The sequence below is a fragment of the Augochlora pura genome, chromosome 3, assembly GCF_028453695.1.
Source record: "Augochlora pura isolate Apur16 chromosome 3, APUR_v2.2.1, whole genome shotgun sequence".
Lineage (NCBI taxonomy): Eukaryota > Metazoa > Arthropoda > Insecta > Hymenoptera > Halictidae > Augochlora > Augochlora pura.
In genome coordinates, this window is record NC_135774.1 from 24,995,711 (window position 1) to 25,018,333 (window position 22,623).

General features: G+C 37.0%; 4 protein-coding genes across 11 annotated transcripts in view; 1 reads left to right on the plus strand and 3 right to left on the minus strand.

The window, feature by feature from the left end:
• Window positions 1–105: 105 nt before the first annotated feature.
• On the minus strand, window positions 106–5,693 carry Eif2bdelta (eukaryotic translation initiation factor 2B subunit delta). Of its 8 annotated transcripts, none has more exons than XM_078177066.1 (8): window positions 5,437–5,693; window positions 2,897–3,017; window positions 2,626–2,821; window positions 1,631–2,547; window positions 1,440–1,567; window positions 1,019–1,196; window positions 766–946; window positions 106–693 (listed from the first exon to the last, which is right to left on the minus strand). In XM_078177066.1, exons 2-8 carry the CDS (start codon window positions 2,975–2,977, stop codon window positions 491–493), a joined length of 1,884 nt encoding a protein of 627 aa, XP_078033192.1. In that variant the 5' UTR covers window positions 2,978–3,017; window positions 5,437–5,693; the 3' UTR covers window positions 106–490. The 8 variants fall into 8 exon arrangements, with proteins under 8 accessions (XP_078033192.1, XP_078033190.1, XP_078033191.1 ...); XM_078177064.1 differs by lacking the exon at window positions 5,437–5,693 and adding an exon at window positions 3,913–5,149 and having other exon boundaries at window positions 2,897–3,355; XM_078177065.1 differs by having other exon boundaries at window positions 2,626–3,017.
• A 135-nt stretch (window positions 5,694–5,828) lies between these two features.
• Rpl19 (ribosomal protein L19) lies at window positions 5,829–7,100 on the minus strand. The gene is made up of 4 exons (XM_078177071.1): window positions 7,030–7,100; window positions 6,568–6,674; window positions 6,304–6,467; window positions 5,829–6,216 (listed from the first exon to the last, which is right to left on the minus strand). Exons 1-4 carry the CDS (start codon window positions 7,032–7,034, stop codon window positions 5,878–5,880), a joined length of 615 nt encoding a protein of 204 aa, XP_078033197.1. The 5' UTR covers window positions 7,035–7,100; the 3' UTR covers window positions 5,829–5,877.
• Window positions 7,101–7,538: 438 nt separating this feature from the next.
• LOC144467997 (acyl-coenzyme A oxidase 1) lies at window positions 7,539–13,591 on the plus strand. Its single transcript, XM_078177068.1, has 12 exons — window positions 7,539–7,677; window positions 7,763–7,920; window positions 9,419–9,578; window positions 10,177–10,345; window positions 10,410–10,533; window positions 10,618–10,737; window positions 10,826–10,941; window positions 11,516–11,685; window positions 11,780–11,942; window positions 12,058–12,401; window positions 12,488–12,743; window positions 12,950–13,591. The coding sequence occupies exons 2-12, from the start codon at window positions 7,794–7,796 to the stop codon at window positions 13,208–13,210; spliced, it is 2,010 nt and encodes a 669-aa protein (XP_078033194.1). The 5' UTR covers window positions 7,539–7,677; window positions 7,763–7,793; the 3' UTR covers window positions 13,211–13,591.
• A 1,814-nt stretch (window positions 13,592–15,405) lies between these two features.
• Window positions 15,406–22,623, minus strand: part of Sdc (Syndecan) — a 178,873-nt gene continuing 171,655 nt past the window's right edge. Inside the window, exons 2-5 of the mRNA XM_078177069.1 lie at window positions 21,419–21,608; window positions 20,833–20,936; window positions 20,474–20,630; window positions 15,406–19,193 (exon numbers count right to left, since the gene is read on the minus strand). Of these exons, the coding sequence (XP_078033195.1) occupies window positions 19,012–19,193; window positions 20,474–20,630; window positions 20,833–20,936; window positions 21,419–21,608 (633 nt within the window). The 3' untranslated portion in view covers window positions 15,406–19,011. The remainder of the gene's footprint in view (window positions 19,194–20,473; window positions 20,631–20,832; window positions 20,937–21,418; window positions 21,609–22,623) is intronic.

The following is a 22,623-nucleotide window of genomic DNA, read 5'->3' on the forward strand; positions in this document are numbered from 1 at the left end:
AATGCAAGTGTACTGTTAATGAGTTTTTAGATTTTCTATAAACCTTGTTATTTAATTTTCTATTTCCTAATTTTATGAATAAATGTCTCATTGTAGGCAGTGCGGTTAGGCTTCACGCGATACTTTCTGATAGTTTATTTTTAAACACATAACACGATATATAACATTGCATACATCGATTTCTTTTAAAATTCAAAGAAAAAAAGTCACAACCACCATTTCCATTCAAATATCATAAAGCTATACGTGTGTAGATTGTAGAGAAATCCACTCAAAAAGAAACAGTATACGAAAGTTTAACTTTTTCCTTTTCCTGAATGTGGTAGAATTATTTCAAATATTTGAGCTAAAATTGCTATGATAGTAGAAAGATACCAAGTAGTAGGACAGCTTTACTCGATGGACAAATCAAAAGTCTCAATCAGTTCTCGAAATATTTGATTATAGAACATTTAGTTTTACATACTATATAGTTAATTGTCGTAAAGAGTTAAATCTCAGACGGTTTGATCCGTAAAATCACAGGGACACTGGTGCAAGGTAAAATCGCTAATTCCGTAACAACAGCTGTAACCAAATCAGCTGGTGTAACATCGTAGGTAATATTTAAAAGATTTAAGGACTTCTTCGTTTTCCAATTGGTCAGCTGACATTTCTTAGAGCCATATCCTCGTGCAAGTTCATCCGCGTTACCTGAAATCAATTAGATTTGATTGTAGGAACTACGGATGATCTGTATAGAATTGTCTTATCGATAATATTTACCTAGTTCATTATAAACAATAGAATCCGTCTGTACTCGCTCATAGGATTTGTGGGTTTCACAAGCCACCAGGACTGGAATATTGAAGGCTCTCGCCATTAGAGCAACTTGCGCGGTACCAGCCCTCGACATGACAGCGCCATTGGCCAATATCGCATGAGCACCCAGGAAGACTTTACTCACCTATTTAGTCAACAATAGAAAAAAAAATCGCGTTAAAATGCCTGACAAAACATAATGTATTTGAATCCTTACTTCTGGCATTACGTAGCTTAGAGCATTAATTAGAATATAGGAGCACTCAATGCCGTGCTGTGCTAAACGTCTAAGCAGCTCCTTCCCTTCTAACCAAGGCCTTCCATCCACAACTATGACACGGAACTGTTTCTCTGCCGTATGAGCGTCTAACAGGATTTTATGAATCAAAGACGAGCTAGAAGCATTACCGATTTTATTTGAAATATCATGGTATTATCCATAGTGAGACACCTGAAACAAGCTATCCGATGAACTTGGCTGTTGTTATGATAGAAAAAGAAAATGGTTTTCTTGCAGATGAAATGAGATGTTATTTTTCTATCATAAATAGCAATCAAGTTATTTAGGTGCCCCACTCTGTATAAAATCTTGTTCTGTAGACGCATATCGTTTTCATTATATGTCTATGGGCACTTACTAGCCATACGTCAAGATAACATCTCCATTAGACACTTTTTGTTGAATGGTCAATGATATTGCATCATCGGCGAGTTGTATTTGTTCACGTATGTAAGTATCTATCACATTAAGCAATTTACATTTTGCCTGGAAAATACAATAGGTATCAAAAGAGGAGTCTTTTCGAAATTCTTTGAGATTTCTACTTACATCCGCATCGGATAACGCAGGAGGTAGCTGTGTCATTTGTCTCAATAAATGCCTCAATGCATTCTGCATAGAAACAGCTGATGGTCTACAGTGATGTAGGTAAGCCATTGACTCTAGCAAACTTGATTCGAGACCTCTGATAAAGTCAGCCTGCGATGGTCGTTCAAAATCTTGAATGAGCTCTTTCACAGCGGCCAAGAGAGCAACGCATCTTGCATTACTGCCAACTATCAATTTCTGTGCATACTGTGCACCTAATCTGACAATTCTCGGATGTATGTGTGAATTTACTGGAAGAACATCAACGATCGCTTGCTCCCTTTCATGGTACAAATGTTTGAATAGATTGATCTCATGAGTATTTTCTTTTAAACTAGTTTTTTTAGGAATTGAAGGTTTCTTCGCATTGTCAGCTGCAACTGTAATCTGATGCACTGCGCGAGCTTTACTTTCATTTGCTTCTTTAGTCTTCACTTTAGTTTTCTCATGCAAAACTTGTTGTTTGACCGCTCTTTGCGCCTCCTGTTTTACTCTCCTTTCAGCACGTAATTCTGCTTTGCTTTTCCCCTCAACGTTAATTTCTACTGGCGCGTTTTTCGCGCATGTACTAGTTTTATGACTTGTGATTATTTTATTCTGGACATTTTCGCTAGATGCACTGTCTAGTATTTCAATAGTTTTCTCATCATTAGTATTATCAGTGGATGCAGATTTATTGCTGGGACCAGCTTTAATTTGTACCTTATCAGATTTTGCTTTCGCTTTGGCAAGCGCCTTAGCTGCCTTTTTTGCTGCCCGATCATTTTTGACTTCCTCTCTAGTTTTTTCCGTTATATTCATTTTATTGTCGGTCATTTTCGTAACTGTCAGTGAATTCGATAATGACGTAGATTCTAATTTGTCGAGTTCAGCGTTATCTATAAAAAGAAAAAGATAGGAATGTGATTTTTTTTTTAAATATCTAACGTAATTTAATAGTAAATTTAAATTGTTACCTAACGAAGAAGTTATATTTGACGAGTTATTATTATTTTGTATCATGGGTAATTGTTCTTTAGAGTCTAAAATTTCTGTTTGTAAAGAATTCAAATCGAGTGTACTATTTTCTGAACTTATAATTGGATCTGTAACTACTTCAGTTTCCAATTGTTTGTGTAAAATTGATTTCAAATACTCAGAACATCCAAGTATCTGCTCTTTGGGAAGTCCAAGAGATTTTAATCCATTACAATCTTGTTCAGATAAATTGTCTAAATTATTGATCACCTTTTTAAGATGTTGGGACGGATCACTCAATAATATACTTGTCACAAGATTACCATACATTTCAACCCTGCTTTGTTTCATATGTTTCTTACAATAACAAGGACGATAAAAACTCTCTGTTCTGAAACAGTTCAGAAGTGGTTGAATAGGTGAATTGGCACAGAAGGAAGAATAGGGGCTAGTGCCTACTTCCAATTTATTTTTATTTTTCTTTCTTAATCTGCGAGCTTTAGACTTAGTTATTGTTTGTGTAGCCTCTGCATAATTTGCAGCAGAAACTTCTTGATTACTGACTATTTCATTAATAGATAATGAATTTTTACAATCAGATTCAACATCTAAACCATCAAATGAACAGTCTTGTTGCTTTTCAGCCCTACGGGCATCATGCATTCGCTTTCTACGTAGATGCCTTGCTGTGGAACGTGTGCAGAGCTTGGACTGGTCACTTTCCATTAACTAAGATAAAATTATTTCATATTATTAAATTGTAATAAGAAACATATGATTGAGTCTGTACTAATATATAATTACAAATCAATATTCATTAACTAATCTAATTTATATTGAATCATTAAATTATCATCTCTTTAAATAACGTAAATAAATTATAAAAATATAATTCATTGAGATAAATAAAAATGAATAATTTTAATTACTGCAATAAAATTTTTATTGCAACACTTTCTCCACAGCTGCAATCATTAGAAAATTTTCGATTGCAATAATTTCTTAGAAAAAGGAAAGAGAACATATATCTATTATCTGCCATCATTTAGTACTTGAATACTTAAATATTGATTAGAATAAAACAGTATTTTATTCAATTTTAAAAAGAGATAAAAACATACTTAACAGGTTATTACTACAAATCCTCATCATCGGTCAGATTTGTCAAATGTACGACAACCATGTCATAAGGGATTAAGTAACCAAGAAAATAAATTTACAAGAGGGGATAAAATCGGAATAAACAAAATTCTGACATTAAGCTGTGATATTCCATATTTACGGACCTGTTCTTTCTGGTCCACCATCGCTGTATGTATTAGTTTTCTGCCAGGAACACACGTAGTGTCACACAGTCAGTGATAAAATATGGAACGTGTTTTATACCTAATATTAGATATGGATCGGGTTTTCTCACGCAAGCGCATCGAATTTACCATCAGTGAAGTACGCAAATGTTTGGATAAAATGGGGTGCCTTGATCACCGTGCATCTTTTTGTAATCATTTTTACGATTTGATCGTTAAAAATGAATGTATAGCTAGCTGTCATCATGATGAAATAATAGCACTAATTTACCAAAAATTCGTAGTGCACTTGTTAAGTCTTGGTCACTGCCTCACTACCTTTTCCCGACCATAGTTACGTTACTGAAAACTGTGATTCTGGGCGCGCATGCACGAGAAACACCATTCCATATTTTATTACGGATACGCAGTAGAAAGTAGAACGTAGAACGCAGACAGAGACAAAACCTGTTGGGTACTTTTGATTGTGTCCTTTAATTGAAGAATCTTGGACACAAATTAGAATCAGTGTTGCCGTTTTTCACAAATAACATATCCATTACTTCTTCCAAGTCTCAAAACAGAACAGTAACAAGTACATGATTCTATGCAATATACTATGTTGTATAGTATTATATAGTATTATATATGTACACTACAAATTAGCATTCTATGATAAAAAGGTACTGAATATAAAGAATTAGAAACTCTAAAAACAGAAAATTATATTTAGAAGTAAATGAACTGTTTCGTAAACTGAATTTTCCTTGAAGATAAAACTTTTATCGTTTCCGGTATATAATTAAATCTTAGACATTTCGAAAATGTTAATTAGGAAACAATTTCTACACGCATGCGTTTTATAAATAACTTCTGAAAAAACATGTCAATTTCGTCTCTGTAGTATGTAGAATCAAGTGATGATAAAAAGTTCAGCTGCGAACTCTAATTTTATAATATAAAATAGATCTTCACACAACGGCTATTTCAAATCACTTATTACATTTGCACATATCACAACTTTTATATCATATTTTTTAAACATTTTATAAAAATATCGTATAATTCGTACAACACAAAGTTAGGCGACCAACTGTAATCAAAATATTAATTGACACCGACTTCTCTTGCTTTTATGTAATCACAAACATAAATGGTGCAATGTAAATATACGCACACATTTTAAAGGTTAAAGAAATGATTATTTTTATGATGTCAACGATAAGTATAATTGTTATACACGACAGTAAAAAAAACTTCTCTTGGAGCACGATACAAAAGAGTTTAACTTGTAATTGCCACTTTCTAAACTGCTTTTAAAACATAAATATGTGATTATACCACATGCTTTAGCATTAAAGTACTAAATTTAAAAATGTTTTTCTCTAGATTAATATAAATTTGTTTCATTAGTTTCTCACGTATCGTACACAATCAGTTTTCTAATCTCTCGTGTGTTCCTTATGCTCAATTAAAAGTATAAATAAATATATAAATAAAATACTTGAAAAGTAAACCATGCACCTTCGAGCCAGTTCGGAATGTATATTTGCCAACACTACAATAATTTTGTTTCACTTATGTACAATTTTTGAACATCTACTAAATCACGTTATTGTAACATAAAACGAAGTTATCTTTTCTTACAAGACTATTTGCGACCATAACCTAAAAGGCAACAATGCTTCCATCTATAGGCACAAACAGAAACTTAATTCCATAAATATAAACAGTTAAAATTCTTTTGCCATTAATTCTTATTGGAGTAAAATTATTATTTTAAACATTTAAAATTTTAAAATGTTAAAATAATCTATAATTATTGATGTCATAATTTCTATTTTGATAAATTCATGGTTATGAAGATTTTTAAGGAAAGCTGAACAATGAATTTATAGTAAAATTACACAAAAGAGTTTCGTTTTTTTATGTTTTATTTATACAATAGTCTGTAAGATTCTTAAATCACTTCTTCTGCGCTGCTGCTGCTGCAGCTGCTGCCTCATCTTCGCGTTGATACGACTGCAGTAACTCTTGCTTCTTAGTTGCAATACGTTCTGCTCTGCGTTTACGTGCCTCCCTAACTTTAGTACGACGTGCTTCGGCTTGATCAGAAAGCATCTCTGCTCTCGCCTTTTCAGCCTTCTTCTTGTGAATGAATTCCATCAAAACTCTCTTGTTCTTGAACACGTTACCTTTTGCCTTCATATATAGAGAATGGTAAAGGTGCCTGTCAATCTTTTTTGTCTCACGGTATTTCTTTAGAAGTCGACGAAGAACCCGCATTCTTTGAATCCACAAGTCCTATAAATAATGTAAGATGATTATTATCGTTTGCGCTTCCATATATTTGAAGCAATATTGTTTTAAGAATAAAACACTCATATTTACCTTTTGTGGTGTGCGTGCGTTTGCTGTACCCTTTCTTTTACCAAAACCACAGTGACGACCTTTGCGTCTGGCTTCAGTATTTTTGCGGACACGGGCTCTGGAATGAACAGCCACGGGCTTCTTAATGATGAGACCATCTTTAATCAGCTTCCTGATGCTTTGACCTGAAAGAATATGAGACTTGTTGTCATGATATCAGAAAAGAAAGGATGCAGACAGCATAAAAATGAACAGAAGCGAACATTTAAAAATGATTAAACTTACGAGAATTTGTATTTGCGATTTCATTAATTTCATTAGGATCCAACCAGACCTTCTTTCGGCCACATCGCATAACAGAGGCTGCAAGCCTCTTCTGCAATTTTAACGAACTGAAACAAACGAAGTGAGGTTATGTTATGAAGATCATTCGGTATTACAAAACATAGTTCGAATTGTTTTAAATCTTTTGTTACACATAGTTTAGTTAACACATTCGCGAGAATACAACTAAAATAAAATATAAACACTGCACAAAATCTAATAATAACACGAGTTCGATACACTGAACCATGTGGTCAGCTCCGAACAAATTATGAACACAGAAATCGAAAATTATCATGTTTTCAGTGAAACGTCACATTTATGAGAGAGTATAAACATTTTCCTTAACAATGTTAGTGATCAGAATTTTTTTAAATGTAATACTGTCAAAATATTTTAAAAAATCTTAAGAAGATTCTGTACCTCATGACGGATCAACGAGTCCTCCTTGGTAAAGAAGAACAAAATGGCAGGAACTACATTTCCTGTGTACCTATATCAACGGAAATGGGTACAATAAAGGCGGGCTCATTTCGAATCGTGAAATAACGCTGTAATAAAAAAAATTAGTTGTTTGAATAACAATTTTTATTGTATGCTTGAACTTCATTTTCCTCATTTTAATCATTTAATATGTACAGGCTGGCCAGAATTTATTATTGGTTGGTCAAACTTTAAGAGCTTCATTTATACAAATAAAAGGAAGAACAAAAATTTATACATACAAGGTATGTCACGAGATGCTTTGTGATCGGGTTATAAACAAATATTATATGAAATAGTTAACTAAGTATATGGAACGTCAATATTAAATACACGCGTATGTTTAAAATTCGAATGTACCGCCAAATGTATCTTGAATATGGAGTAAGAATGGGATGTAAGCATCGTACATTGTCGTACATGTTTCATTTATGACGTGTAACGTGTTATATTATCGTTTCGGTAATGAATGTTTTGCGTGACAGGAGAAAATGATAAATAAATTACAACTACTGGAACATGAGAAATCGACCTGTGCGCTTCGTCGATGTGCTTATGACGCATTGATTAGAAAGAGTGACGCATAGGGTAAATACTTGTACATACATATTTGAGCTAGTCGCTCCTATAGTGGTTGCCCAGTTTTACGTGACACTTTGCCGTGTAAACGTAGGTGACAGTGTGCGATAAATCCGTTGACGAAAATGAAGAATAAAATTATTGTGAACAAAGATTTGCAGCGTGAACGAGAACAATGTACATTTAATCCAATTGAATTGACTAATCTTTTGGATGGCGGTCCAGAAAAAACTAATATTCGTCGCGAACGAGGTATTTAAGATACAGTTAAACTTTTTTTTAATTTCACCGTTAATGTGCGCTCATACGCGAATCTTTATTTTGCTGACTTTGAAATTTCTTTCACTTAGAAATTTTAAAAAATTCGCGATAATTAATTATTGTATTGTCCTGTAACGAATTCAGGAAAAGATATGTTCCTGCATCGTTCACACCAATGAAGGAAGCATTAGCGACGAATGGAAATTATGAGACTGATTTATCGATAAATTCAGTTCAATTCATATGTGCAATGAGTTTATTACATACGTTTATAATTACGTACACGAAAAATTTGTCTTTACTTGTATAAGACTATAATATGGTACAACGGACACCTGTTACAGTATGGCGGTTACTTAATAAGCGTTATTAAAATTTATTCTTTTTTTAAAATCATTTCTATCTAGGGATTATTAATCTACTTGAAAATTAAGTGTTAGATAATTCGTAATGTTAAATATTCAGTGTTCCATTCATTTATTTATTTATTTTTCCCGTAATAATACTGTTTATATTTTATACGCGTAACTTTACATTTTTTTTCACTGTCAACATGGAAGTAATATTTCGAACATTTCCAATATTTGTTCAGTATTATTCGTTTTTTTATATTAGAGTGTTGAAACTTTTAATGAAATAACTCAGAGACGGTTGACATTATATATGTATGTAAGAAACATTAAACGTTCAAAGGAAATAGTCCTGTTTTTAGACTAAAATCTGCGCATTTAAAATAACACTTTCTTGTTGTGTCACTGTTGTTGTAGATAAAACGAATTCCGATGATCGTGATAGATGAAAAGATTAATTTGTTATTACATAGCATATGATCGGAATATGTCCGAGACCGTATGAAGTGAATTAATATTATTTCATATAGGATCGGAAAAAAATATATAGGTACGCCCATGACGAACGGTGTGGCGGTACAATCGAATTATGTATATTGCTTACGTAAAAATTACGTTGATAATTAGCAAATTAAATCAGTAATTAACATAAAAATTTCGGATAATTATCACTTGAATCAGTTAACATGTCTTTTCAATTAATTTTATCGGTAATCAGTTAAAATGATATACGTAAACAAAAGCCTAACGCGATCTTTAGACTATAAAGACGTGCATAAGCTTTACGATAAGATTATTAATCAAATGTTGCAAATTTTATTGGGATTACGCTACCAATAAGATGTAATCAAAAATTAATTATGTTAATACGATATATTACTGGTTTCTGATTATCACGTTCCTTTATCGCTGTTAACGGTTTAATTAGTCTGCAACAAGTTGTAAAAATTAGATATACTTAGTCAGCAAAAGTGTTCTGTCATGTATTTATGTAACAGGTAATTAATTATGTATATTTATATTGACCAGGAAGTCATACGTAAGCACACAGAAAAAAATAGGTGTCGATTATAAATTAATCTACTGTAAATATTTGAAAATCTTTATTTGTGTGTTAATATTGTAAAAATTTTTTACAGAACAATTTTTCCTTGATGATCCAGAATTGCAAGATGATGTGCCACTTACATACAGAAGCCACAAGGAAGTATATGAACAAAGTGTTCGTAAAGCAACCAAGATTTTGCAAAAGGTACGAACACTACAAGAGGAAGGAAAAGCTGACATGGATGTTTTCTCGTATGTTCTTTATTACTATTCTGTTATTTTCAGAGATTAATGATAACAGTTATATCAAATATTGAATAGGAAGTAATCCTTAATAGAAAATTGATTTTTTATTCACGTAAAAGCTGGTCATTACTAAATTTCAAACAAAAATTTTACAAAATGCAGTAATTAGAAAAAATGACTTTTGAAAAAAAACTTTTAGGTATTATGATTACTAATTAATGATTATAAATGTTTACAATTATTTTTTTATCAACAACTATTATAAATAATGGAAATAGTTACAAACAACTATTATAGATAAAGAGAATTGTTTTTATCTATTATAATGATTAGCTATAATCAACTAAACTTGTGAAACATTTTCATTATTTATAATGGTAATTCGTAAACAAAAACTGTTTATGTTATCCTTGAGCAGTGGTTTTAGAAAAACTGTTTTTGTCATTCATAATAGTAATCAATAAACAAAAAAGACTTTAAGCAAATATTTCATGATTATACTTTTTTCATTTTATAATTTTTTCTCATTTTGATTATAACAGTTATGGTCTCTGGTTATTTCATAAATAAAAGAACACAGTCTTTGATTGAAGGTATTTTTCAGTCATGTTTTAGGAGGGTCATTTGGGTCTGGTGTATTGAAAGAAGGAAATCCATTCGTGGTTCACTATGCCATGTTTATTCCATCTCTTATAGGACAAGGAACTCCAAAGCAACAGGAGTATTGGATATCCAGAGCATGGAGTGGCAATATTGTGGGAACTTATGCTCAGGTAAACTAATATAACACTTGTATTAAAGTGTAAATTTGATATTACGTCTCTTTCTTTACTTTAGACTGAACTTGGCCATGGAACTTTTATTAGAGGTTTGGAAACAACAGCAAAATACGATCCTAGTACAAAAGAATTTGTACTGAACAGCCCTACTTTAACATCTTATAAATGGTGGCCTGGGGGTTGTGAGTATTGAATTGAAAATGATAGATGATTTATTTTCTCTGGGGATAGTTACGTTCTAATCCTATATTTAATATTGATAATAGTGGGGCATACAGCGAATTATGCCGTAGTCGTCGCTCAATTATACACTAAAGGAGAGTGCAAAGGAGTCCATCCTTTCATTGTGCAATTAAGAGATGAAGAGACACACGAACCCATGCCCGGTATGCTGACATCGTCTTTTACGTATCTGCGAATCAAAGCGATTGCTTGGCTATGAAATTCGTTTCTAATTTGTTTTTATTGATACAGGAATTAAAATTGGTGAAATTGGCACCAAGTTAGGAATGAATGCAACAAATAATGGGTTCCTTGGATTTGAAAACGTCAGAATACCTCGCGAGAACATGCTTATGAAGAACTCTCAGGTAAAAGAGAAAGTATAGTACTTTCACGACACTCGCGTGAAAAAGTAAACAGTTCTATTTCTTCACGGTAAAGCTAATACTATTTATAGATTACGGATGCTTGCGCATCTCTTGATCATAAAACTAATATGTAATTCTTTCTCCATTTCTGAATATTTCTATTCCATGATTAGAAGAAATCTTATAAATATTCGAAGGCTATAACCTTCAACAATACTGGCTAAATCTTGCTTGTACAATTCGTAGGGTACTCTTGTACCCCAGACTTCAATAACTTTGATAAGAAAAATTAAATTCAAAAGTTGGCGTTCCTTTGGTGATATAACAATCAAATATTCTAAAACAGAAGCATAATTATTCTCTACTAATATAACAAAAAATAGAGCTAAGACTCTCACATTTCGACAATATCTCTTATACTATTCTTTAAATTTTTTTGTCTGTTTTTCGCTCGGTCATTTTTCTATGGCAGTAAGTCGAAAAGGTAATTTAAATGTTATATGCATAAATAGAACTGTCGGACAAAGTGTGCACAGTTCATAAAAACGCACGTACTTGAACTTTCTTTTTATAGGTCCTCGAAGACGGCACATACATGAAAGCAGTAAACGACAAATTAACGTACGGTACTATGATGTTTGTCCGTGTTGTATTGGTTCATGATATCGCGGATTATTTATCGAAAGCTGTTACAATAGCTACGAGATACAGCGCGGTACGACGTCAGAGTCAAATTAATTCAGAGTGAGTAACAAAGAGATGTGATTTTAATGTGTAAAGTCCAACACGTTCAATTATAAAGAATCACTATTTAATCTTTTTTCTGTTATTTTACCAGTGAACCCGAAGCCCAAATTATTAATTACATAACGCAACAATATAAAATCTTCCCAAATCTTGCCTCATGCTTTGCTTTCCGGATGACCGCAGATTGGATCTGGAATATGTACAATAATGTTACAGCTGAATTAGACCAGGGCGAGTTAGACAGATTACCCGAGGTACTGGATAGCATTATCTTCCATAACTTTCTAAGACTTAATTTTTATGACACGGTTTAATACATTGTATTTTTTTCTTGTGCTTTGACAATAAATAGTGGTTGTTACTTTGCAGTTGCATGCTTTGTCGTGTTGCTTGAAAGCAGTTGCGTCCTCGGACGCAGCCACCGGTGTAGAACAAGTGCGATTGGCTTGTGGTGGACACGGATATATGGACGCTAGCAATCTTCCAACAACTTACGGTTTAGTTACTGCCGTTTGTACCTACGAGGGAGAGAACACTGTTTTGTTATTACAAACGGCCAGATATTTGGTTAAAACATGGAAATCAGCGATCAGTGGCCAGAAGTTGCCAGTCACCGTGCAGTATCTTACGAATCTCGCCAAAGGTGTTAGACAACGGCCTTGGAAGAATAGTTTAGACTGTATTATTAATGCTCATCAAGCGGTGGCTGCTGGGTAATTTCTTTATCAACTAGTACTATCATCTAATGCGATATGCGCACGCAACTGTACAATTGTACTAATATTTTTTCATTAAACAGCAAGATTCGTTTAGCGGCGGAGAATATGGACCGCAGAATAAGTAGAGGAGTTTCGCCCGAAGATGCTTGGAATGAAACCAGTATTGAATTAGCCCGCTGCGCCGAGGCCCATTGCAGAGCATTTCTAGTCATGAAATTTATAGAATGCGTTAAAGAAATTACTTTTGTGTCGAAGGAATTGCGCACCGTTTTACAACATATGTGTGAACTGTATGCTGTGTACTGGGTATTACAAAGACTTGGCGATTTTCTTCAGGTGGGTATAGAGTGACATGTATTTTCGACATTTTGTTTTACTCTTGTATTCTATTGTTTATCTATTAACAGTTGATAAATGATTAGATGCAATATGTGATCGTATTGGTAGAATATTTTAATTCTAGGATGTGTTTGTATGTAATTGTTGATACGATCGATTTCTGAAGGTTGTTGAAACTTTTACAACTAATTTTATTTGTTTAGTTCTCTACATTGAGAAGTGAGGATGTCCCATCACTTCAGACTTGGCTGGAAGACCTGTTAGCTGCCATTCGTCCAAATGCTGTCGGTATAGTTGACGGCTTTGATATTCGTGATGAAATTCTTTGTTCAGCTCTGGGAGCATACGACGGCAACGTTTACGAACGATTGTTCGCAGAGGCCATGAAAAGCCCTCTAAACCAGGAAAGCGTGAATGAGTCTTTCAAAAAATATTTGAAACCATTCCTTAAGAGCAACATGTAGTGCAATATCCGATTCACAATGTTACTGTTACAGTCTACTTAGTATATTTTTGATTCATACATCGTATAATAGGCGAATATTTGTTGTTGGATTTTTACTTTCTTTACGATATGCTTTTTTATACATTCAATTTAAATGATCATCTACATCGTTAACAAATTTATGGCGTATTAAGAATTTATATTTAGAAGAGTTTATGAATATATTTTTCTACTGCCTTTGTAGAGTATTACTGTAAATACTTGGAGAAGTAAAATATTGCTTCTACGGGTTTGGAGGAATAATTAATACATTGTTAAGATCCTTTTTGGAAATGTTGGAATACGTATTTTTTATATACCTTTACTGTTAATAAAGTAACGCATTGCGGCCTCAGACAAATCTGTCTCATTCTTAGAATCAAATTATTTACTTGGCTTGAAATACAAATTTAAAATTGGTATACATAACAGTTACATTTTATGTATGTATACATACATATAATGTTCTTTGTTAGCCTTCTAATTAATTTTGATGAAACAAAATTTGAAAGGCATTGTAATTCCACGTTGTTTAAGAAGACAGGAATGGTAGTTCAGATATATGCATATATTTAAGGTCTAGATAGCGCCACAAGAATGCTAAACGAGTTACGTGAAAGCGTAGTATTCGTTTTCTACTTATTTTATCTTCTGATGGAGGCCTTTCAGTCAGTCTTTTCTATATATACGTTTCATAAACAATATCCTTCATCAAAATTTCTCTATTTTGTTCGAATGTTGATTAAATGGGAAGTTATGTACAAAAAATAGAAGGGAAAAACTAGAAGAGAGAGATGATTTGGATTCCATTTATTGCAACTGATTTACCCTAAACACAATATGATTTTTTTTATGAAGGTACTTTCGATACCGTACCTTAATCATTCAACTCATTCCGATCGTTCGCTTAGTTATCGATATTTATTTGCGACCTTATCATCCAACATAACCTGTACATTGAATAGTTGTTTAAATAGTTCTCCTTCCAAGTCGACCCTATCAATACACTTAATCATACCTTTATTACTACGCATATCATTACAATATATCCTCGAGACGTCTAGACGCATTATAAATAAGCTTATAAAATAGCGTCGAGCTATTTCACGAATCGATAAGATCGATTTAGAAGCAGTGAAAAAAGTTCGTTCACGAGAACGCGCCGATCGATGAAGTTTTTCGTACCTGAAAATATATAGATCGACATCGCGGCAGGCGATTATAGAAACAGATTATTTCATCTAACGATCATCTTGCTTGAATCACGTTACAGTAATTCTATGAGTAGAGAGGTGGGGAGGGGATGGTAAGTGATACGCGATTGGCCGATCGCCTCCCGCGATGTTGACAGTCGACGCAACGATCAAGTTTCAAACGTTTGTCCGTAATATCCAACGATCGTTTTTCGGTGTTAGTCACTACGAAAAGAGAAATGGAATTGTCAGATTGTCACGGGGGACGAAAACGAAGAAAGAAAACGAGAATGGAATGCCGCCGATCGGGTTGCGATGATTCCCGTGTGAGATTGATGTTCCTTACGTAATACATGGCAGTATTTGCATGATGTTTCATTTATCCCGTACGTCACATTTGGATTCTACAGAAATGGAGCTTGCATTCCTGCGACCCAGGTAGAAACATACTGTCTTTCAAATTGTTTTTATTTGAAATCTCGCCCAACTGATACCAGATCATTTTTGTCTTTAAAAATTTGTTTATCTTACCTCCGTTTCCCTATTCTCTTTGCTCCAACCAATCGTTTACTCTTGTGACATTTATATAAATTCCATCCAAGTACTCTATACCACTGCCATTTCAAAAGTCCGATGGCGATAAACAGAGGGATACGATTATAATGAAGAAATTATTTTTTCCGCGTCGTTGTGAAACTGTCTTAACCTGTAAACCGGTTGAGACTTCTCAACAATCAATATAAGTTGTAAGGAAATAATTCTTGTAGTAATAGATGAAGCAGTAAGTAAATAAAACAGGAAATGGTTCGAAAACAGACAAAAGTTTTCTCAAGGAACAGGTTAAGACACGCACAGATCATTGGTGCACAAATCTTACTAATATCAGATATTTTTGAAAATTCAAATATCGCGCGCTACGTGTGATACGTGATGAAATATGATTTATATGATTGGTCGTTGCGGGCGGCAATAAAAGCGACGGTTCGTGTACGTAAAATTCATATTATTATTGCACAAGGACATAATAGTGACATAACGTTATATATAAGACATTATAGCCGCATAACATCGTATATATAAGATTATTTATTACGAAGTATGGTAATCCTCCAGAGTGTTTTCGCAATTGCGCGCGTCAGGTGAGAACGTCGATAGTTGCGAACTGTTGATTGATATCGCGACCCTATGGAGTATTAAAAGATACCGCTATGTTTCCTACGAAGAAGAGACAAAGTTTTTTTTTCCAGTATTTTTTTCTTTTTCGGAAATATGCGGAGAGACGTGGCGGGAAACAATGCCTCCTAGATGGCGCGACTAACAATCGATTACGAGTTTATCCTACTGTTCCGAATAGAGGGAACGTTGCGATATCGATTAGTCATTAACTTCGTGACACTTGAGTAGGTAAAATGGAATGAAAAAGAAACAACATAAAAATCGAGAAGAAAAAATGGAATACGGAGGATACGAACGATTCCCATCTCTCGGTCGGTGGCGGATAGTCAATAGTATCGATTGGTCGAGATTTACGATATCGTCTGTTCTACCTGGGAAGAGGCGAACGTCGCGCGGATCACGATAATCAAGGAACGTCACGGTAACGATCATCGCGGGATCACCGGAAGAGTTAAAGGGGGTTAGGTGAAGCAAATGCAAAAGGATCGATGGATCCAGAAGGTTGGGAGAAAGGGAGATCGCTTGGTCCTACGTAAAAAAGTCAATAAATTATTACAATGTAATTGGCGATACTGATCGACCATGGGATAATAGACACCGTGGATGAAAAATATTGGAACAAATGGACGTACTGTTCGTTCAACTAAAGATTAGATCAATGTCGTCTGATTTGTGTTCCAATATGGCTGGTAAGACTGGGGGGGTCGTAAACTTCGTGATTTGTAAATTACAAGTGTCGACGCGACTTGGAATAATTTTTTCATACTCGAATTGGTAAGAACCGAGGTGGCATCGGAATCTTTATCGCGCCCGCCATTTCTTCTACTTTAATCCGAAATTGAACGGACAGTACACGTATGTTTAGCATGTCATTTCCTTCTTTCTTTCTGTTTCTTTTTTATACCTCCTTCGTTAGTTTTTTTTCGGTATATGGCATAGGCATAGTTTTCAGTCGAACAATAAAGAACCGTATGTATGTATATGTGTATATGTGTGTGTAGGTGTGTACGGATGTGTTCGCGCGCGTTCCTCTCGAGGGCCGGAGGAAAATTTGGACCTGTTTAGTGTCCAATGGCAAATAGAATCTCTCTCGACCAGCAGAAGAAGCCCTTCTCCTTTAGATGCAGAAAGTGTCCCGTGATTCCGGGGTGGAAGAAGGGAACGATACTCGGGATTGTACCTTGCGACCTGTATGTAAACATCTTTTCCAATTTTTCTTAATTTTTATCATTCGCGCCTGGACGGAGGATCGAGCGATCGGTTGCGTACAACTAGTCACTGACTGTGCTTCAAATGGCACGTTGAATTTCCCTCTTTATCCGCTAAGTGCATGGCAATCGATGCAACCGCATTCGAACGAAACGCTTCCGTCGCGAGGGTGCCATTTTATTCTCGCTCTGCTGATAATATTTTTTTCTCCTCACTCTCTTTCTCTCTCTCTCACTCTCCATCTTCTCTTCTATATAAAAACGTAACGCGCGCGAAAACGGTCTAGAAAACGAATTCTTGATTCCACGTCGTCCTAGGGACTTCTAGGTCCGCTAGGAGCGTCCGCGAATCTCCGCTCGGAATAAAAACTAGATGATTATCTACAGGTCCGAATGGAGAGGATTAAACGACGAACAATTACATTAAAACACACACACGCGGCCGTAAGAATAAATAATTCTCGAAGACAGAGACGTACCTTACCATAGAGAGTCTAACGATTACGATTTACGAATCGCGGCAAACGATCAAAAAACGACATCTAACCGTCGATATGTAAAGTCAATTAATTTTCGAAAATTCATCAAATGCCTGTTTATTTTCGCGCCCGTATCCAATGGTATCAGATTTTTCATCTTCTCTCGGTTACTTACACATAGTGTTAAAAACGAGAAAATCGAGACAGCCGTGCTCTAAAAATTCGAAACTCACCTATCAATAAATTTTTCTAAACGTTATCTTGCGATCGACACGAAAAAGAACGCGTTCAAAATGATAATAAAATTGGACAAATGACGAAAAGCTTAGAAGAATATATATAGTTCCGCGGAACACGTGAATGAAAATTGCAAGAAAAATCAACACGTGTCTTTCTCGCTTGTGCCCGTTCCCGGATGACCAGTCCGCGAAGTTGAGACGTTCCAAGGCAAATGGGCTAGTTGAGGGAGTCGAGTCAAGACCCGGTTGGTCAAAATGTTAAAACAGTGAGAATCGTTGAGCGAAGAAAACCGAGCGAAATAAAGGGCTAGGGGAATCGGTTGGCCAGGGACACGGGGCACCGTTTGCCCAGAGGGGCAGTGCTCCGGCTCCGCGGAGAGCTCAGGGCGATCGTTGGTACTCCCAGAGCAAACGGTGCTCTCTCGGTTTAGCGTTGGCCTGATAAATGAGGTCGCGTGGATTCGCGTCGAAAAGAAATCACGGTTGGCGCAACGATCCTTCTTCCTTCCCTCCTTCCACCAAGGGGCGGGCGCGCGGGGGGGACAGAATGATTAACGATTATACCAGCAGCGTTTATCGCCCACGAATTTTCGCGCTCTCGGTACTGTACAGGGGCTGGGGGAGATGTGGGCGTATACGTACGCCTAAATACATATACGCTCTGTAAATGCATCTGGAATAATTAGCCGCGACCTAGCGCCGGCGAGGACTCGGCGAGCTGAGTTTGCTACCCTTCTCCTTCGATCAGCGCACCACATGCCCGCGTGTCCTCACTCACTCACTCGCTCGCTCTCTCGCTCTCTCTCTCTCTCTCCTCTCTCCCTCTCTTACATACGTACACAGACAAACACTCTCATTTTCTCTCACTCTCAGTCTGACTCTCTCTTTCTCTCTATCGGAGATGTGGAGCCTATCGACCGAACGTCCGAAAGAAAGGAGGAAAAAGTTCTGTACTCTCGAAGTACCGATCCGCGACGTTGGGAGGTGTTAGGGTGGCGAAAGAAAGCGTCGCTAAGCCAAAAGGGTGGCTGCTGCGTGTGTGTCCACCTCCGTGTGATCAATCACGAACGGGGGGAGACGCATTGGTTAAAGGGTGTCTGGGTTAAGTTACGACTGGTTAAGGAGGGATGGCACAACTGACCGAGGTCCGAGTTGTCCTAGCGAAACGGAAAAGCAAAGCGGCGGAGAGAGGATTGTTGAGATATTATGCTTGATCGAAGGATGACGGAAAAAAAAGAGGTTGTGCGCTGGCGCTGACGCTTCCCCCGGTTAGGGGAGCCAACCCCCGTGTTTTGTTGCTGACGACGACGAGGCGTGCGTTCCGCGGAAGCAGAGCCTCGCGGGACATATTGTGTACCGCTGCGATAGATTGTCGCGACGGTAGGCGGCTGCGGCGCTTAATTCGGTCGAAGGACATCGTCTTTCTCGGCGTAGTGTCGTGGGGCAAAACTCGGCGATGTCAAAGCCAGGCTTAGGCTTCGCCGCCTCAAGCGTAAAACTCTCGATTGTGATGCGGCGCGCCCGGCTTCGGGAACGCCTGCGCCGCCGGCGATCTTCTCGGCTCGTCCAGGGCGTACGATCCCTCATCCTTCTTGCGCATCCTGTAGACGATGAACATCACCACCAGGATCGCGCATAGCAGCCCTACCACCGCTCCTCCGATCACCGCTGCAAATTTATTAAATGATTAGTTATTAATCATACAATTCTCGGCTTCGATCGATTCAACCCCTGTACATATTGAGAAGGAGGAATCCTTCACCTTAGAACCGTTAATAGCGGGGCCTCGTCAAATTCACAAGTATAATAATGTATATTTCTAAGATCTACTATACCCAGAGTTTCACACATAAAGTGACACCTTGGCCGTCGCACCAATTTGAAAAAATGCTTTTCAACAGTACAATTTAAAATTATTCTCTAAGTTTAACCCTAAATTTACTTTTCTCATGTGAGAAAATGAAAGAAATTTCTCAAAATCGGTAAAAATTTGTATGCGAAGCCGACACCTACGGAGTCATCGTAGGGGGTTGAATCCATCGACTGTTCAAATATTAAGTTAAAGAACTGAGAAGTCAGCATGTTACAACTTTGCACGGTTGAGTGCCGTCGACACTACTGCTTAGGTATATCGGGGTCCGATAGAACGCAACCAAGAAAATCAGAAACTGCTTAAGTGGCTTTGCGAGAATAGGGGGAGTTCATAATTCAGCTGCTGAAATATTCAGCATTGTCAATTATGTAGAGCGTTTATTATGCGTGGTACGGATCGGTTAACTTAACCCAGAATTTCGTCGGCGTTTCTCCCTGCGCCCTCGTGAATAAATACCGGTTTCCCGCGGAATGTTGATTCGCGCGTTGCCCTTATACTTGGCCGCGCAACGCCAAGAGAACGCGTTAATAAATAACGTAATCCCTCGACGCGAGGGGCCCCCCGAAACAATTCCCACTGTTCAAAGACATTCTCTTCCTGTCAATTTCCAATATTTGACTGATTGCACAAACGGCGCGATTAACATTTTACCCCGGCGAACCGTGCGATCGCGCGCGCCGACACGATCAACACCCCGTGGAAAACGATTCGAATTAATCTCGCGGCAGCAAATTCATTCGAAATCCCGATGCTTTTGCGTTTGGAAAATGAATAGCACGTTCAAAGTTACTCTCGATTGAAAATATGGTAGTGGAGCCGGTTATCGTGGGGAGGGTTTACCAATTCGAACACAATTAACTTCATATTTATATCGAATAAGACATATATTAATTTTCTTTTATTAAAAAGGGAACGAAATAAAAGAATAAAAATAGCTATGTCTTATGCGATAAAGATATGTTGAAAAATCGTGTGTGGGTCTTGAAAGATTTCTTTCAAAATATTTGATAGCGGATGAAAATGTTCTGGACGATTTTCGTGCAAAGTTGTAAATTAAGTGAACAGGTTAGCTTACCTGCCAGCACGCCTGGCTGGGCAAAGAAGGAGCTAGCGCGGTCCTCGTGTTTCGGATTCATGTAGACGTCTGTGTTGTCCGAGTGGTCGCCCTCGACACCTGAGGGCTCGATTACATCGACCTCGTTGTCGGGTCGGTTTACAGTCTCTACGCTGGTCTGGAACGGGACACGGCTTAATCAGTTTAATCCGTTTAATTCGGCCGACGAACGTGGAAGGGCCGACACGCATTTTCAAACAAATCTAATACCCCCCTCTTAACGTTACACGCGTTTTACCACCGGGACCCGTTCTCCGGTTTCTCCCTTTTTTCTCTTCAATTTAGACGCGAGAAAAGTTACGGTTCTCGTTCATAGTCACCTTTTCCTTGGGCTTGATTATCGGCTCATCGACGGAGTATGGTTCATCCGGCTCTGTCGGCCTGTTGTTCGGCACCGGGTCTATCCTATTGTTGTTGTTGAAATCTGCGACACAATGAACGAGAGTATCACTGTCAAATAGCTGAGCAACTAGCCGATACAGAGAGCGCTCAACATGTTTGCGGAAAAAACACTTGCGCTATGTAACAGGGTGTCAGGCTCGTTTCGAAGATCATTAGTGTAATCCACTAAATATAACTTCTCTCGGCACGTCGATCGCCCATTCAGGCCCGGTTCTCGATAGATCCTAAGCAATTCACTTACCAGCTAAACCTACCGTGCTGGTCAAAATTACTTGGTTCACGATTTTTTCTACAATTGTTCTAATAATGTAGACACTTTCAGAGAGAATAATTGAGGAATAGTTATCACAATTTAAGCACACATTATAATAGAAGTGTCGAATGATATTCATAAAGAATATGAGAGTATACAAATAAAAACGAATAATAGTATAATAAGTACTAGTATTGTCTTTCAACAAAAGAAGTTTATTATCGATATAGGTTATGAAAGAATAATCGTACCGTGATCGTCGTCGCCGTCCTCGTCGTCAGGGCCAAGACCGCTACCGGAAGATTCAAGATCGTCGTGACCTTCGCTGCCACCTCGACCAGAGCCTTCCAAAGGTTCCTGGTCGTCTAGGTAGAGATCGTCCGGAAAGGAGTTGTACGTAGAACTGCCTCCCGCCGTTCTCTCCTTCTCGCTTTGTTCCTTCTGCAAAGAAACGTTTTGACAATTGTTAAAATTCATTGACGATTAACTGAAATCTGTAGTATATAGCAGTCCTAGCTAGAACAGTCTCCAATATGAATGGTTCAGAATCCGACTATTGTAACTCTACTTCTCTTTGAAAATGTGTTAATTTGTGCGAACACATTTTGATCATAAAATCTTTTGTTTAAATATCAACGAAAATGTAAAAACTACTTTTAATATACAATTATTCACGTCATCGGTTTTTTGCGAGCTTTTATAGAAAAGCTCCGCTTAAGTTTATATCGCGTAAATTTGTCCGCGAACTTGTGGACCACCCTGTAGACACCGGGAAACGAGGCATCGCCGGGACAACGTGTTGTCTGTCTTTTTGGTGTTTCTTTTCTACCGGGCCTCGCATCATCTCCGGTCTGGTCTCGAAATAGAAGCCGTTCCCGAGACGCGTGTGCTTGTGTGTTTGCTCTCGAATTACGGCACGAGATGCCGTGGCATCATCAAAACACAATTTCGTTCTTTTTGTTCTTCTTCTTGTTCAACCCCGTTTTCGACGCCTTAATATTGTCAACGGAAGGGAATGCGAAACAGGATTGTTCGTTTTCGAACAGAGGTGAATTTTAAGTGCATGTTCAGGTCAGATTAGTTATCATCGAATTCTCGTGACCGTAATGTTAACATCAGAATCTGCAGTGCGATCACTATAGTGCCGCGTCAAGGAGACATCGGACCATCGGCGACTTCCGGTTAGCAAACGCCGATTGCATGCCGAAGCGACACACGATAAAGGCCAGCATAACAAACGATGCCAGCAATTGCTATTGTCTCCTGTTCGTCCGACCGAGACCTCCCGCATTTGCTTGCAAGTTCGAGGAATTTTACACTAAATTTACCAGTTTCGGTCGAATGATCGGTTTTACATTACTTATTCCCATAATTATTGAAATGATAAAGCTGCTTGCATTTGGAATTGCTGAATATATTTCTTTATTCAGACACAGAATATTATAAAAATTGTGAA